We start from the raw sequence: 13,407 nt of genomic DNA on the forward strand, positions 1-13,407 counted from the left end.
TCCAGCCTGTCCAGATCCCTCTGCAGAGCCCTGCTACCCTCCAGCAGATCAACACTCCCATCCAGCTTCGGGTGCAACCTGCAAATGTACTGAGGGTGCCCTCCATCCCCTCATGCAGACACTGATAAAGATATTAACCAGAACTGTCCCCAGATCAATACCACAAGCAGGATATAAACATCAGCAAGACAGCAAAAGAAGAAAGTGTTTGTGTCAATTTCCCACCCCTCAAGTAGATTTCAGTAGATTTGTGAGTCAGGAGGGAAGCCCAGAGTTCTTCCTCATCCCGTCCTTTTATCCAAAAAGGTTTTTTTGAGGAATGTTCCAGAAGAAATGTTTAAAAGAAGCTACTTTCAGGTATTATTATGCTGTTAGTTTAATATTACATTAAAACCAAAACAAAAAAAAAAGAGATTATTTGATTTCCTGACAGCATGCAACAGGAAACAGAACATGAATTTTCTAATATTTCTTTAATTCTTTAGCTTTTCAAGAGTATTTCTCAGACAACAAAAACAACATAAGGTAGGTTTTTGTTCATATGGGTGTCATGCTTCCTGTCATGAATTTACTGGTTGTTTGCCACATGGTAAATAAATAATGCAAAAAATCCCTAGCTAACAACAGCAAGTAAAAACCAGCAGGCTCTCAAGAAAAGGCTCATTAACCCAGGTGGAATAGTCTCAAAGCCTTTTCAACCCCCTGTTCCCTCCATGGAAACAAAGCAGGTGCTAGAAATTGCATAGTCTGTGGCAATTTTCACCAAAAAAATTGTTATGAAGTGTAAGCATTTCTCCACATCTACCCTTGAATATTTCAATCGCTTTTTTCCTCTAGCACAGAGTAAATTTTTTTCTATACACAAAGTAGGCTGAGAAAAATAATGTTCATTCAACTCTAGTATTCACAGAAGCCCAGAATAAAAAATAGTATTTTAGAAACCTAACCAGACATGCACCACACTGCTATTGATAAAGTCCTCTCCGGGCCTCCTTATCTCCAGGTTAAACAATCTCAATTCCCTCAGCTGCTCCTCATCAGACTTGTGCTCCAGCCCCTTCCCCAGCTCCCTTGCCCTTCTCTGGACACTCCAGCCCCTCAATGTCTTTGTGTAGTGAGGGGCCCAAAACTGAACCCAGGATCTGAGCTGTGGCCTCAGCAGTGCCCAGTACAGGGGGACAGTCACTGCCCTGGTCCTGCTGGCCACACTATCACTGATACAGCCAGGATGCCACTGGCCTTCTTGGCCACCTGGGCTCACCTGGGCTCACCTGGGCTCATGTGCAGCTGCTGTCGACCAACATCCCCAGATCCTTTCCTGCCAGGCAGCTTTCCAGCCACTCTGTCCCCAAGCCTGGAGATGCAGGGGGCTATTGTGACCCAAGTGCAGGACCCATCAATTTACCTTGTTGAACCCCACACCACTGGCCTTGGCCCATGGATCCAGCCTGTCCAGATCCCTCTGCAGAGCCCTGCTACCCTCCAGCAGATCAACACTCCCATCCAGCTTCGGGTGCAACCTGCAAATGTACTGAGGGTGCCCTCCATCCCCTCATGCAGACACTGATAAAGATATTAACCAGAACTGTCCCCAGATCAATACCACAAGCAGGATATAAACATCAGCAAGACAGCAAAAGAAGAAAGTGTTTGTGTCAATTTCCCACCCCTCAAGTAGATTTCAGTAGATTTGTGAGTCAGGAGGGAAGCCCAGAGTTCTTCCTCATCCCGTCCTTTTATCCAAAGAGGTTTTTTTGAGAATGTTCCAGAAGAAATGTTTAAAAGAAGCTACTTTCAGGTATTATTATGCTGTTAGTTTAATATTACATTAAAACCAAAACAAAAAAAAAAGAGATTATTTGATTTCCTGACAGCATGCAACAGGAAACAGAACATGAATTTTCTAATATTTCTTTAATTCTTTAGCTTTTCAAGAGTATTTCTCAGACAACAAAAACAACATAAGGTAGGTTTTTGTTCATATGGGTGTCATGCTTCCTGTCATGAATTTACTGGTTGTTTGCCACATGGTAAATAAATAATGCAAAAAATCCCTAGCTAACAACAGCAAGTAAAAACCAGCAGGCTCTCAAGAAAAGGCTCATTAACCCAGGTGGAATAGTCTCAAAGCCTTTTCAACCCCCTGTTCCCTCCATGGAAACAAAGCAGGTGCTAGAAATTGCATAGTCTGTGGCAATTTTCACCAAAAAAATTGTTATGAAGTGTAAGCATTTCTCCACATCTACCCTTGAATATTTCAATCGCTTTTTTCCTCTAGCACAGAGTAAATTTTTTTCTATACACAAAGTAGAAACTATTGGCTTTGTAATGTCTCCCAGGGTAGGAATCTCAGGAACCTCAGAGCACTGAAGGTCCTGGTACCAACATGGCCCAGCACCCCAACAGCAGTGGGAGATTAAAACATTTGCCATATGTGAAAGATCCCCTAAGCACAACTGCTGCACTGCTGAAATGAACAGGAGTTTTTCCACAGCCCATCCCCCATGACACCCTGTATCATGTCATCTGCTAAAACCTCAAAAGCAAAATAAAAAATTTCCCTTTCTCCTTCTCTGTTGTTAAATAATGCAGACTTAATGCATCACTTAAAACAAATAATTATTTTACCTAATTTTCAAACTGCATCTCCCAATATTGCTGCCTACTAACCTCTTAGAAAATTAGAAGCAGTGCTTACCAAATTTTTTCTTGTTCCATTCCTCCTCTGGCACACTGGTTTATTACAGCAGGGCTACTCATGGTAAGAGGTGAGCTTTCAGAAATCATTTTGTTTCTACAAAAGAACAATAACAAGAAAAAAAATGCTATTTAAGTAAAGGCTGTGGTTACTAATTAAGTAGAAAATGGAAACTTTAGGACAAGAACTTTTAAAAACCAAATACAGTATGTTTTACTCATTTAAGTAAATGTCCTACATCAATGACATTAATTGGATGAATACACTGAGAAGGATTTGGCAGTTTTATGGACTTGCTAGTTATGCCAAATCCAACACTGATTGTCTTCTGTTTACTTTTCTGAACACAGGCCAAGAGAGTTGATGTCAGCAAGCCTGTAACCAGGGCTGTGCATCATGGCAGCTCTGCTAATTCAGCCAGCACTGCTGTGGATGATCCACACACACAACATCAGGAGAAAACTTCCATTTCTAACAGGTAAAGCTTTACAGAAGCTTTTCAGCATATTTTAATAACTTAAGATCATACTTTGCCACTTTGCAGAAAACAACCATTCATGGCTGAAGTCCCTCTCTAAAACAGCACAGACATATTCCAGTTGCAATTGCAATTCCCAAGTTACAGCACCTACAAAAGATCTATATGGTCAAATAAGTTTCCAATAAATGACTTGCATGGCAAGAACAAATGAAGACTCTACATTAATGCAAGTTAATTCCACCATGAAACAGTAATCATTTTTAGTAACAGGATCCACAATGTTAACCTGAAACTTGTGAGTCCTATAGCTTCCCTACCCACTCCCATTTGCTTTTAAGGGGGGGAGGATATTTTTAGCTATCAGTCATCCTATTAAACTTGATTTGACACCTAGTTTGTATTATGATCAGCACAAGACCTAACCAAGAAATCAGGCTCAACTGTATATGAATTAAAATCTACCAGTATATAACCAGAAAATAAGCTGTGCTTGTCAAGATAATAATCCCTTACTTTTTTCAATAGGTACAAAGAACCATTAAAAAGCTGGTTTGACCTATGTGAAACCTGGGTCAAAATCTGACTTGACAGATTTCAGGGACAGCATGAAAAGCTGAGCACAGGGCACACGTCCCATCACTGGCAGGTACATAAAGCCAACCTGCACAAACTAAACGCTCTGAAGAGAATGCCCATCTTGGCTTCAAAAGTCTGCCCATGCAGGAGTGGATAAACAGCCCTGGCAAAGCCCCTCTGTGAGGGCAGGAACAGACACTCAGCCATCTAACCTTTTTGGATCAGCACTTGACCTCAGATTTTCTCCTGATTCTCAGGTGGATCATCTCAGAAGAAATTAAGAGAAAACAAACAAAAATGCCACAAAGAAAAAAAAAATCAGCAACACAAAAACCCCACCAAACAAATCCACACAGAAAACCCTTTCTTTCTAAAAGTAGCTCAAGCAGCAACATGTGTTGAAAACAATTATTACCTGCCTCTCTAGTCTAGAATAGCACAGGAAGAGTTTTTCTTAAATACATGTTAGAGCAATATTACCAGAGTCCATACTTAACATCTTCTGCAGAGTTCCCCTTTCTGAGGGAGCAATTTCCTAACCTGGGTAAAGCCCAGATTCTTCAATGACCACACAAGTTATGGCAACAAGTGCAGGCACCTGTACCAGTAAGATCAAAGGTCCAGGGCAAGGTTACAAGGAGTCCATTAAATCTCAGAGTTGGAAGGTCAAAGATTCAGATTACAAAACCCCAAAGGTTGCCATTCCAGAAAAAAAAGGTACAACTTCCACTGTTTTCTAGTGGGCTGGTACTAGAGCAGTACTAGCTCAGCACTCTCCTCCCCATCCTTGGAAATATCCAAGCCAATACTCCATACCTATCTCTGCACTGAGGCTTCCACACTCAAACAGCAGCAAAAGCAGAGTTAAAGTTACTGTCTAAAAGTTATTCTTTTCTATGAACAACTGATGATAAATGTTGACATAAATCTAACAGAAAATAAATGAAATATGAAATATGAAAAATGAAAGCATTATGTTCTGAGATGCTCTGCAAAAGAAAACCACATAAAATAATAGAGAGGAATACATCTTGTCAAACTCCCCCACATTCCCAGGCTGATATCTGAGAACAGCAGCAGCACACTGTGCACCTTGAGTGACTTTTGTCTGTATCAGCTGTCCACATCAGCTTCTTCCAAACCACACTCCCTGGTTACTGTCTGTGGAGATGGAGGCACTGCCAGGGCTTGGAGGCCACCTCAGGACTGCACCCAGCAGCTCTCCCCAGCCACACCTGGCAGGTGGGACAGCAGGGGCTCAGACAAGCTTTGGGGACACACTTTTGTCACACTATTCCTCTCAACAGGTCTGCACAGGTCCTCTTCACTCTCTGCCAGGAGCAACAGGTAATTAAAGAGCTGATCCCCACAATACTGACAAGTTTTATGGCCTTGTCAAAACTCCAAAGGTATTCTAATTTATAAATGGCAAACAGAAAACTGGTATCTGTCAAAACTTTACAAAGCTAGGGAGACCAAGTATTACCACAGCTTCTCTTACTTGAAAGTCCTTTCAGAGAAAGATTCTCAGCCTGTAGATTCTCTCCTTACTCACATGCCACAGAGTTCCCTTAAGACCCTTTCTTGAGAATATTTTTTTTTTACTTAAAATAAAATTATTTAAATATGTAAAAGAGGAATATATTTTTTCAAGCATTAAGAATATTTTATGGACATATTTCCAATGAACACATACTGCTTCAGCTGGTCTAAAATAAAACTGAATTTTTTTTTGTGTAAAGAAAATTGTAAGGCTTATACTCTTTAAAAAATATTTTTCATATTCAAAGTGAGCCACAGAAAATGAAAGCCAAAACTAGCAAAGGAAAATCTTGTATATGTTTAAAAATATATATGCACACAATCAGAATACTATCACTATCCTCAGAAACCAGCCTCCAGCAACAAAAACATCTTAGAAAATGAAATGCAACTCAAGAAGCAAAAGAATAATGTTCAGAAAAAAATACACTGTTCACAGGTGCCTCTTTCTGTATCACCATCCAGCTCCTGTTTGGACTTGAACTCTACAGCACAGGCAAGGTTCATGATGAAACTTGAACGAGGAAAATAAATCTATCATCTTCCCTCCTAATAACTTGAAGCCAGATGCTAAGACAAGTCAATGAATATTAATTTAAGAGAGTGCTCAGACACATTCTCTTCCTCAGCCTCTGCACACTGAACCTTGCCTGTTCCAGATAAGGGACACACTCCTGGATTAGGTGCTGTCCTGGAGATCAGGCTGTGCTCTAATAGCAGGCAGTGGGCAAAACACAACTGCAGAACAAACACACAGCAAAACAAAGCCAGAGTGTTTATTTATAGCAATTAAGTTTATCACTACTCTCTCTGTCTTACTGAGGAAACTTGAAGAAACATCCTTGCTGGTTTTGATGAGACATCTGAAATTCAGGATACTTAAGTCTTCTATGACCAAGTATAGGTTGCTTAACACTAGAGTCCCCAGAGGGAAATATAAACCCTAAATTCTCTTATGTTATCTCTTCTATACTTCCATTGAAAGTATTAACTCTGTTAATACTCTAAGGCCCACCTGCCTTAGAGTAGATTCTTACATCACATAATGGTAAAGAAAAGCCTAGCAGTGGTAAGCCACTAGCTCAAATACTGACAAGTGTGTTATATTTAAGTATATTTTATTTATTTGTGTTTAATTTTGGGAGTTCTGCAATTGCCCTTAAGGGGACAAAAACAAAGCTGGGGGAAAGGCTCTAGTGTAGCACAGCACTGAAGCCCCTGAATACCTGCACAGAACAGCACTGCAGGATCTCTTGAACAGAAAAACATGAGAAGGTTCAAGAAAAGTATTCAAGTCACAACACCCCATAGGCTCAAACCTGACTTAGATCTGGACAAATGGGGTAAGTATCAGCCAATCTCACTAAAACTGATTCCCTATACAAAGCCCATTTTCTCCTCCACCTTTTTTTTCCCCTTGCCCTTGTGTTACTAAGTGTAGATACACTTTGATCCTCAGGCTAAAAATATTTTTTGCCTTTCCCTCCACACCCTATTTGTATCTCTAGACAAGATATCCACAGTAGCCGTAGTTAAAAAATAACATATCATTCAACAGCTGTTCACTACAGTTAAAGCAAAAATAATTAATATCTTCTGATGAAACATGTTCCCACAGTTCCTCACCCTCACTAAAATGCTTTGCATTGTTGAAACAGTATCTTGTTGTACTTAGCTGATAGGGAAACCATGAGGAAAAAAAAAATCTTTTCTGAACTCTAAGAACCCTCAATGCAGAAACTATTATTCTTCTTAATGAAAAAGAAGGCAGTAGCAGCACTATGTAATGGGCAAAAATGAGCATCTACTACAGGGAAAAAGATGTGTTACTCACCACCACTCTCTGAAGCAAATGTCTCTACGCTCACACAGCCTGAAGAGCTGGTTACCTGTTAGCAGGTTTAGTGTGACATCTCTGAAGAGGCCATTCCTATTTTCTCACCAACTGTCTGAAATCTGCTGTTTCTAGTGAATGACCACGTTTATCCTTGCACTGCTCTCTGAAAAGCCACCTTTCCCCACCCAAAGTCAGCAAACACGAGTATCTCCCATCTCGAAAGCACTCAGCTCCCAGCCAGCTGCCGCCTTAGGCAAACAGTTTGCTAAAGGGCACATTTGAACTTTAAACCAAACTTCACTATTTAACTGCATAACAACAAATTCTAAAAACAATATTTTCTTGACATTGTTTTCCTAAGACTCTCAGATATGGGAGCTGCAAAATATTTTTATGCAACTACAGCAACACTTCAGTGAAACCAGGTGAAAACTCAAGAAGCTCTTGAGGAATATTTCAAAGTAGCAGCCAGGTCTGAGAATTCCACTCTGTATGAGCACTTCAATCCAAGTCATCCATGCAGCATACCATAAACTTGGTTCCACACACACCATGGTTATTTCAAGTTTTGACCTCATGAACACGTGGCATTTTATTACTTACTCTCTTTGAGTCTTTAAAAATGCACCTGATGCTCTAAAGAACTATGTTTTAGAGGACCTTTTCAAATACCTATTTTTGAGAGTTTTTATTCCTGTTCTGAAGGCATCCTAGCAAAAATACATGCCTTCTGTCCTCTTCAGAAGTGCAGTTAAATCTTATACAGGTACTTTAGAGAAGCATATATACAAAGACATTTGGAGGCAGCACTTCAGAGAACCACAGATGCTGCACATTTTGGTGAATCTGTCAGAACTCTTCAAGGTGACAGAGAAGCAGCTTTAAAGGAATGATCCTGCTTCACATCAAGTGTTGAGTTTGGCTCCCTCTCCTATAGACACACAGTTGCTATGGACAGCGAGACAGTCCATCCAGCATATAGAAAAGACAATATTTAGTTTTGAGAGAGCATAAATGTTGTACTTAGTCTCAGCACAAAGTACATTAAAAGGCAAAAGACAACTATTAAATATATAAATAGATAAAAATTCAATCCAGGCTGAAGCCAGACCACTGACATGAAAGAGTGCTCCATGCTGGAGAAATACAACCCAATATGAGACAACATTATCAATAGAACCAGTCCTTTGGCCAACTGAGCCTTTGCTCTTTTCCCTAAAAATACCAAAATCAATGGAAGGCAATCAATAACATTGTAATCCAGCTAACATTACCATCAGTGAAAGCCCCTGGAGAAGTTTCCCAGCATCAAAGAGAGGACAGGGTTACATCTCAGACAGCTTTCAGAACCATGATAAAAAAGAACAAGAAACAATTGAGAATGCTGGTTTAGTCTGTCTTGCACATCAGCATATTAAATAATGCTGCTCATCAGTGCCAGGAATAGAGGAGCAAGGACTCATCCACACTCTCCAAACTGCAGTAATCAGGAGCTGCCAGTGGTTTCAAGTCAAACTCCAGCAGTGCAGGGCACAGTAGGGAATGTTTGTGAGCTGTGTTGTCACTTTTAGGCACAGTAGTTGACTGCCATATAAATTTTAAAAAATTTAAGGCTTCAGTATTCTTGTATCTTAAAACTTGCAACCAAACCACTCATCTGATTAGGACAAAATTGAACATTATAAAACACTTGCAAAGACTTCAACAATGCATTTTAAAGAGAAGGTTTAAAATGCAGAAGGATACACACAAAATGAAATATACTGTTTAAGCAGAATACAGAGAACACTAAGTACTATACTCTATTGAATACACACAGGTATCAAGAATTTTTCTGTCATTGATGTTGAAATTACATACTTGTCCTACATCAAATCTGTTTCTCTCTGGACTAAGAGATCCAGATGTTCCTATTTCAAGTCTCTGGCTTCAGCACCAGGCAGCAAACAAAACAACCCATCCCTTCTACCAGCATGCAGGGAGATTTCTCCAGCACTGCCCATTGCTCTACCCTTTACCCCTCTCCAAGGTTGTATTTCTTTTCAGCAAAGCAACCAAACAAAACACATCAGGATGATAATGCAGCTTCCACTGGAGACTTAATGCTAGCCTTTGGTCAGTTTCCCATGCAAAAGGGTATCTGACTTTTATCATAAACTATGATTTCAAATGCAAATACAACTACTTTTAAGCTAAACATATTGTATTGTGTTTTGCAGTTGACTAAGCAGGAAAACAATGTTGAGAGGTCCTTTCCAAAGAATATGAGTATTTATGTTCTCAATTTAGTGACTCATACAACCAGCAATTTGAGATTTATTTAACTCTATCCTCCTCAAACTTCTGTATTTGAAAGCAAGCACTAAGTTTCCATTCAAAAGTTGTAACAATAAAACACAAATATTTTTTCTATGTTTTTTTTAAATCTAGATTTTATCTAGAGGAAAACTACTTCCAGAAGTGTCTTTTTATGTTTCTTTTCGTGAAGAATATTAAAAGGGCTATACAAAGCTAAGTCAATTTAAGGAACAACTTACTAAATAAACAAAAAAATGCATTTTCTGAAACTAGCACTGAAATTAACCCTTTTTCATGGTAAAGGCAGACTCAGAAAAACAGAAGAAAAATGAAATACAGCATGCATGCCCAGTATAAAGTTAAGGCAACCACTGTCCCTTTTCTTCATATCTTCTCATCCTTTCAGCGTATTCCTGCTTCCCTCATAATAAGGAGGTTTATCCTCAAAAAATATACATTTAGAAAAAAGTAAAACCAAGAGAAATAGCACCACATTTTTCCCTTTATCAGAATCATCACTACCAGGAAATGGCAGCAGGTTAAAATTTTATCTGCTTGGAAGGGTATCATATTTTCTGCCTAAAATTAAAATGATCATGCTTTTAGCCTACCATCTTAATAATCATAATTATTCTATTCAGGATTATTGCACAGTTCAATACAATTCACGTTTGTCTTGCATTTATATTCTTGGTTATTCAATACATTGAAAGACAGACAAAGAGTTGTATTGCCCTAAAAATTGAATTTTTACAGCGTTTCACCTGCAATTGCTAAGCACAGTCAGAATCCAAACCTACCTGGGAAAGTTTTCAGAATCCAAGCCCACATGGGAAAGCTTGCAAGACCACCCATCCACACAACAATCAACTCACTTGAGTGAGTTTTTTCCTTGGTATTTAATTATTTATCTATGGAGCATCAACAAATGTTAACTTTGACAGCACTTCTGTAAGCAAAGCATTTCACCTAAGAACCTCCCTGTCCTGGGGGATGTCAGGCCTGGGACACCCTCAGCACCGCACATGTCCACACAAACCTGCTGCTGCTGCAATTCCTACCTGCCTTTTTTAACCTCTCCCAAGTACAGGCCATACATAAGCAGGAAGAGTCAGTCACCCCCAAGATACATCCTGTCCAAAGAGCTGATTGTCATCTTCAGGAAATAGGTGATAGCCCTGAAGGAACACTAGGAAGGAACACAAAGCCTTCTGAAGGAACACTACACGGGCACACTGTTGTATTTATAATAAAACCAATAGGATTCCTGATACAGTACACACAGTAGAATGGACATACTCTTCTCCTCATTATAATACCGAAAATTAATTAGGGAGAAATGGTGAAGTGTTTAAAATAAACTAAAAAAAGCTGTACTTTAACGACTAAAATGTCTAAGAGATGATACCAGCAGAGCAGCTGTTCTTGTTCTACAGAAACCACACAAGTCCAGATAATTCTTGCCAACTTTCCAAGTTTATGTAAGCTTCAGCAGTGTAAAAGCCAGTAAGCTTTTCTGGATGCAAGTTGTACCTCACATTGATTCCACCTGCAGAGCTACGAGGGCAACCAGAGGACCGTGAGGGTAATTAACTCTACAGAAAGGGAAAAAGGAAGAACAACAGTATGGGGCACCTTCCTCGTTACATTTCTGATTGCATATATAATGATTTAACACAAAAGGCCAAAACCCCCTCTCATTACCAAGAACATAAACTTCTACTTCTTGTCCAGTTCAAACAATTTTTTGGAGGAATTGCCACATTTTACTGCTGGCCATACCTTCAATCACTGCCCTCAGCAGTGGTCTGGGTAACACACAGGTTTCTGCAAAGACCTCTCCGGCCAGGCAGCAGCCTCCCCTCGGGCTACTGAGCAGCCCTGGTTGGGAAGTAAATGAAAAGTAAATGAATGTACACACCCCTGTGTTTGGGTATTAACAGCCTGGTCCTTTGGCCAGGAACCCTTTCAGCTGATCCCGGGCTGTGCCGAGCACTGCGAGTTAATCATTGCCCACATGTGGGTACTTGACAGCACATCCCTGCACGTTCTGCCCCGGCCGGCACTAGAGGGGAGAACACTCTGTGTGTGCTTGCACATCCCCTGTGCCACATCTGGGGTGGAGACCAACACAGCCACATCCTAAATAAACACTCATTTCAGAATAGCTACTTTATATAAGAAAAGCAGGAGGTGCGAGTTAATCACGCATTAATGGAGTGTATTTACCAAGTCCTTTATTTTCCATTTTTTTTTAGATACTACATAACAGTAAATTTACACACTCCTAAAGACTTATGCAAGGCCTCAGCTATTTGTTAATTTCATGTGGCCCAAACAACTGGAATCCACAACACATCCCCACAAGTTGAGAGGCACACTTTGGTAACAAAGCAAAGACACATAAAGAGACTACTTGAATTAAACAAAATTGTCTTCCACAATTATATCATTCACCAGTTTCCCTCCATATCTCACAGGAATTAAAAGGCAACAAATTATTTCTCCAAATGCAGCTCTCACTCGTACACTGAGTATAAGTTGTCTTCAATAAAATACAGCACCTACAGAAAGCATTGCAAAAAGGACTCTAAGTGCATTCATTACAGCATTTGTAGCAGCAGGCAGATGCTCTCACCAAAAAAAAAAAAAAAAGAAACCCCGAAAAGAAACCCCAAAAATTTCTTTCATCAAAGGAGACTGCTCAAAAACCTAAACCACGGAAACATACAAATAAAACACCAGGATAAACAAAATTTAAGAGGTCAGGTTAATTTCCTTCAACACTTAAAGCAAAATATTTAAGATAGGAAAAAAGAAACACTCAGGAGCTTTTTAACCCGGGAAAAAAGCTCCTGAGTCAATATGAAGGTGTTACACATAAACTCCCGAGCAGAAGCGGGTGTCACCCACTTCAATTCATGAGCAGCAAAACAAAACAGTTTTGTTTAAGGCCACGTGGTCTCACTTGCTACTTGCTGGAAGCAACTCCACATAATACACCTCCAAATTACGTGCACAAACAACTCCCACAACTTGGAATCAAGCCAGAACAACTGTCTACACAAAAACAGTGCTGAGAAGAAGTGAGCTATTCAAAACAGAGCGGAGGTCTGTGAGAATGTGCAGGGAATGATACTGAGTGTTACAGTGGGACACAAGGCCTTGTCACACTGCTAACCCATACACACCGCTCCTATGGAGAGCGAATGGCATCTCTGTTCAAAACAATAACATTTTATTTACTGACACTGTACTGACACTGCCTAACAACTATTTACTGAGAACAGGTATCATATCATACATATGAAAAAGTTAAATACGACTCAATCCACTAAATGACAAGCCAGAGATATACCCATGCATTCCCTTACCTCATCCGCACCAGGGCAGTTCTGTTTCACACTCTCTACCACCTACATTGTGCAAGCACTGTAATTCTGCAATAAATACTTAGCTCCATTCGTTTCCAAATCCCATGGGTTCTCCTATTCTGAACTCAAATTCTGTACAGGTACAACATCCATCTCATAACTTGTTGCACTCAGCAGACCTCTGTACATGCTGCAGAACGAAGTAGGCAGCCAAAGTAATGCCATAGCAAGTGTTTGATGATGAGGGAATTTCCTCTGCCCTTTAACTGTGAAAAAGTACTAAAGGATAACATTGAACTGGAAATTTCACTACTAAATGTAGGTAGACATGGAAAAGGTACACAAGAACGTTCATAAAGTCGTAAGATTTAAGAGCTATATAAAAACTCAATTTAAAAAATGAAATTCAGGGAAAAAATTACCGGAGTTGAATTTCTTGCATGGATGTAAATGGTTCCGCAGCAAATCACAGTTCCTGGCCGCCGCCGAGCCCAGCACCGAGGAGCAGCAGCGCACTGACCGCGCAGCCACACGAACCGCCCCGCGCCTTCACCTGCGCGCCGCAGAGACCGCGCTGCCTCCCTCACAGCCCGCCGCGGCC

At 40.2% G+C, this 13,407-nt stretch overlaps 1 protein-coding gene across 1 annotated transcript in view; it reads right to left on the reverse strand.

The window, feature by feature from the left end:
* The window catches only part of ARHGEF3 (Rho guanine nucleotide exchange factor 3), a 95,896-nt gene extending 93,106 nt beyond the window's left edge, over positions 1-2,790 (reverse strand). The window contains exon 1 of the mRNA XM_014307631.2: positions 2,699-2,790. Coding sequence (XP_014163106.1) covers positions 2,699-2,787 — 89 coding nt within the window. The 5' untranslated portion in view covers positions 2,788-2,790. The remainder of the gene's footprint in view (positions 1-2,698) is intronic.
* Positions 2,791-13,407: the final 10,617 nt, after the last annotated feature.

Source organism: Geospiza fortis, unplaced genomic scaffold, assembly GCF_000277835.1.
Source record: "Geospiza fortis unplaced genomic scaffold, GeoFor_1.0 scaffold78, whole genome shotgun sequence".
Classification (NCBI taxonomy): Eukaryota; Metazoa; Chordata; class Aves; order Passeriformes; family Thraupidae; genus Geospiza; species Geospiza fortis.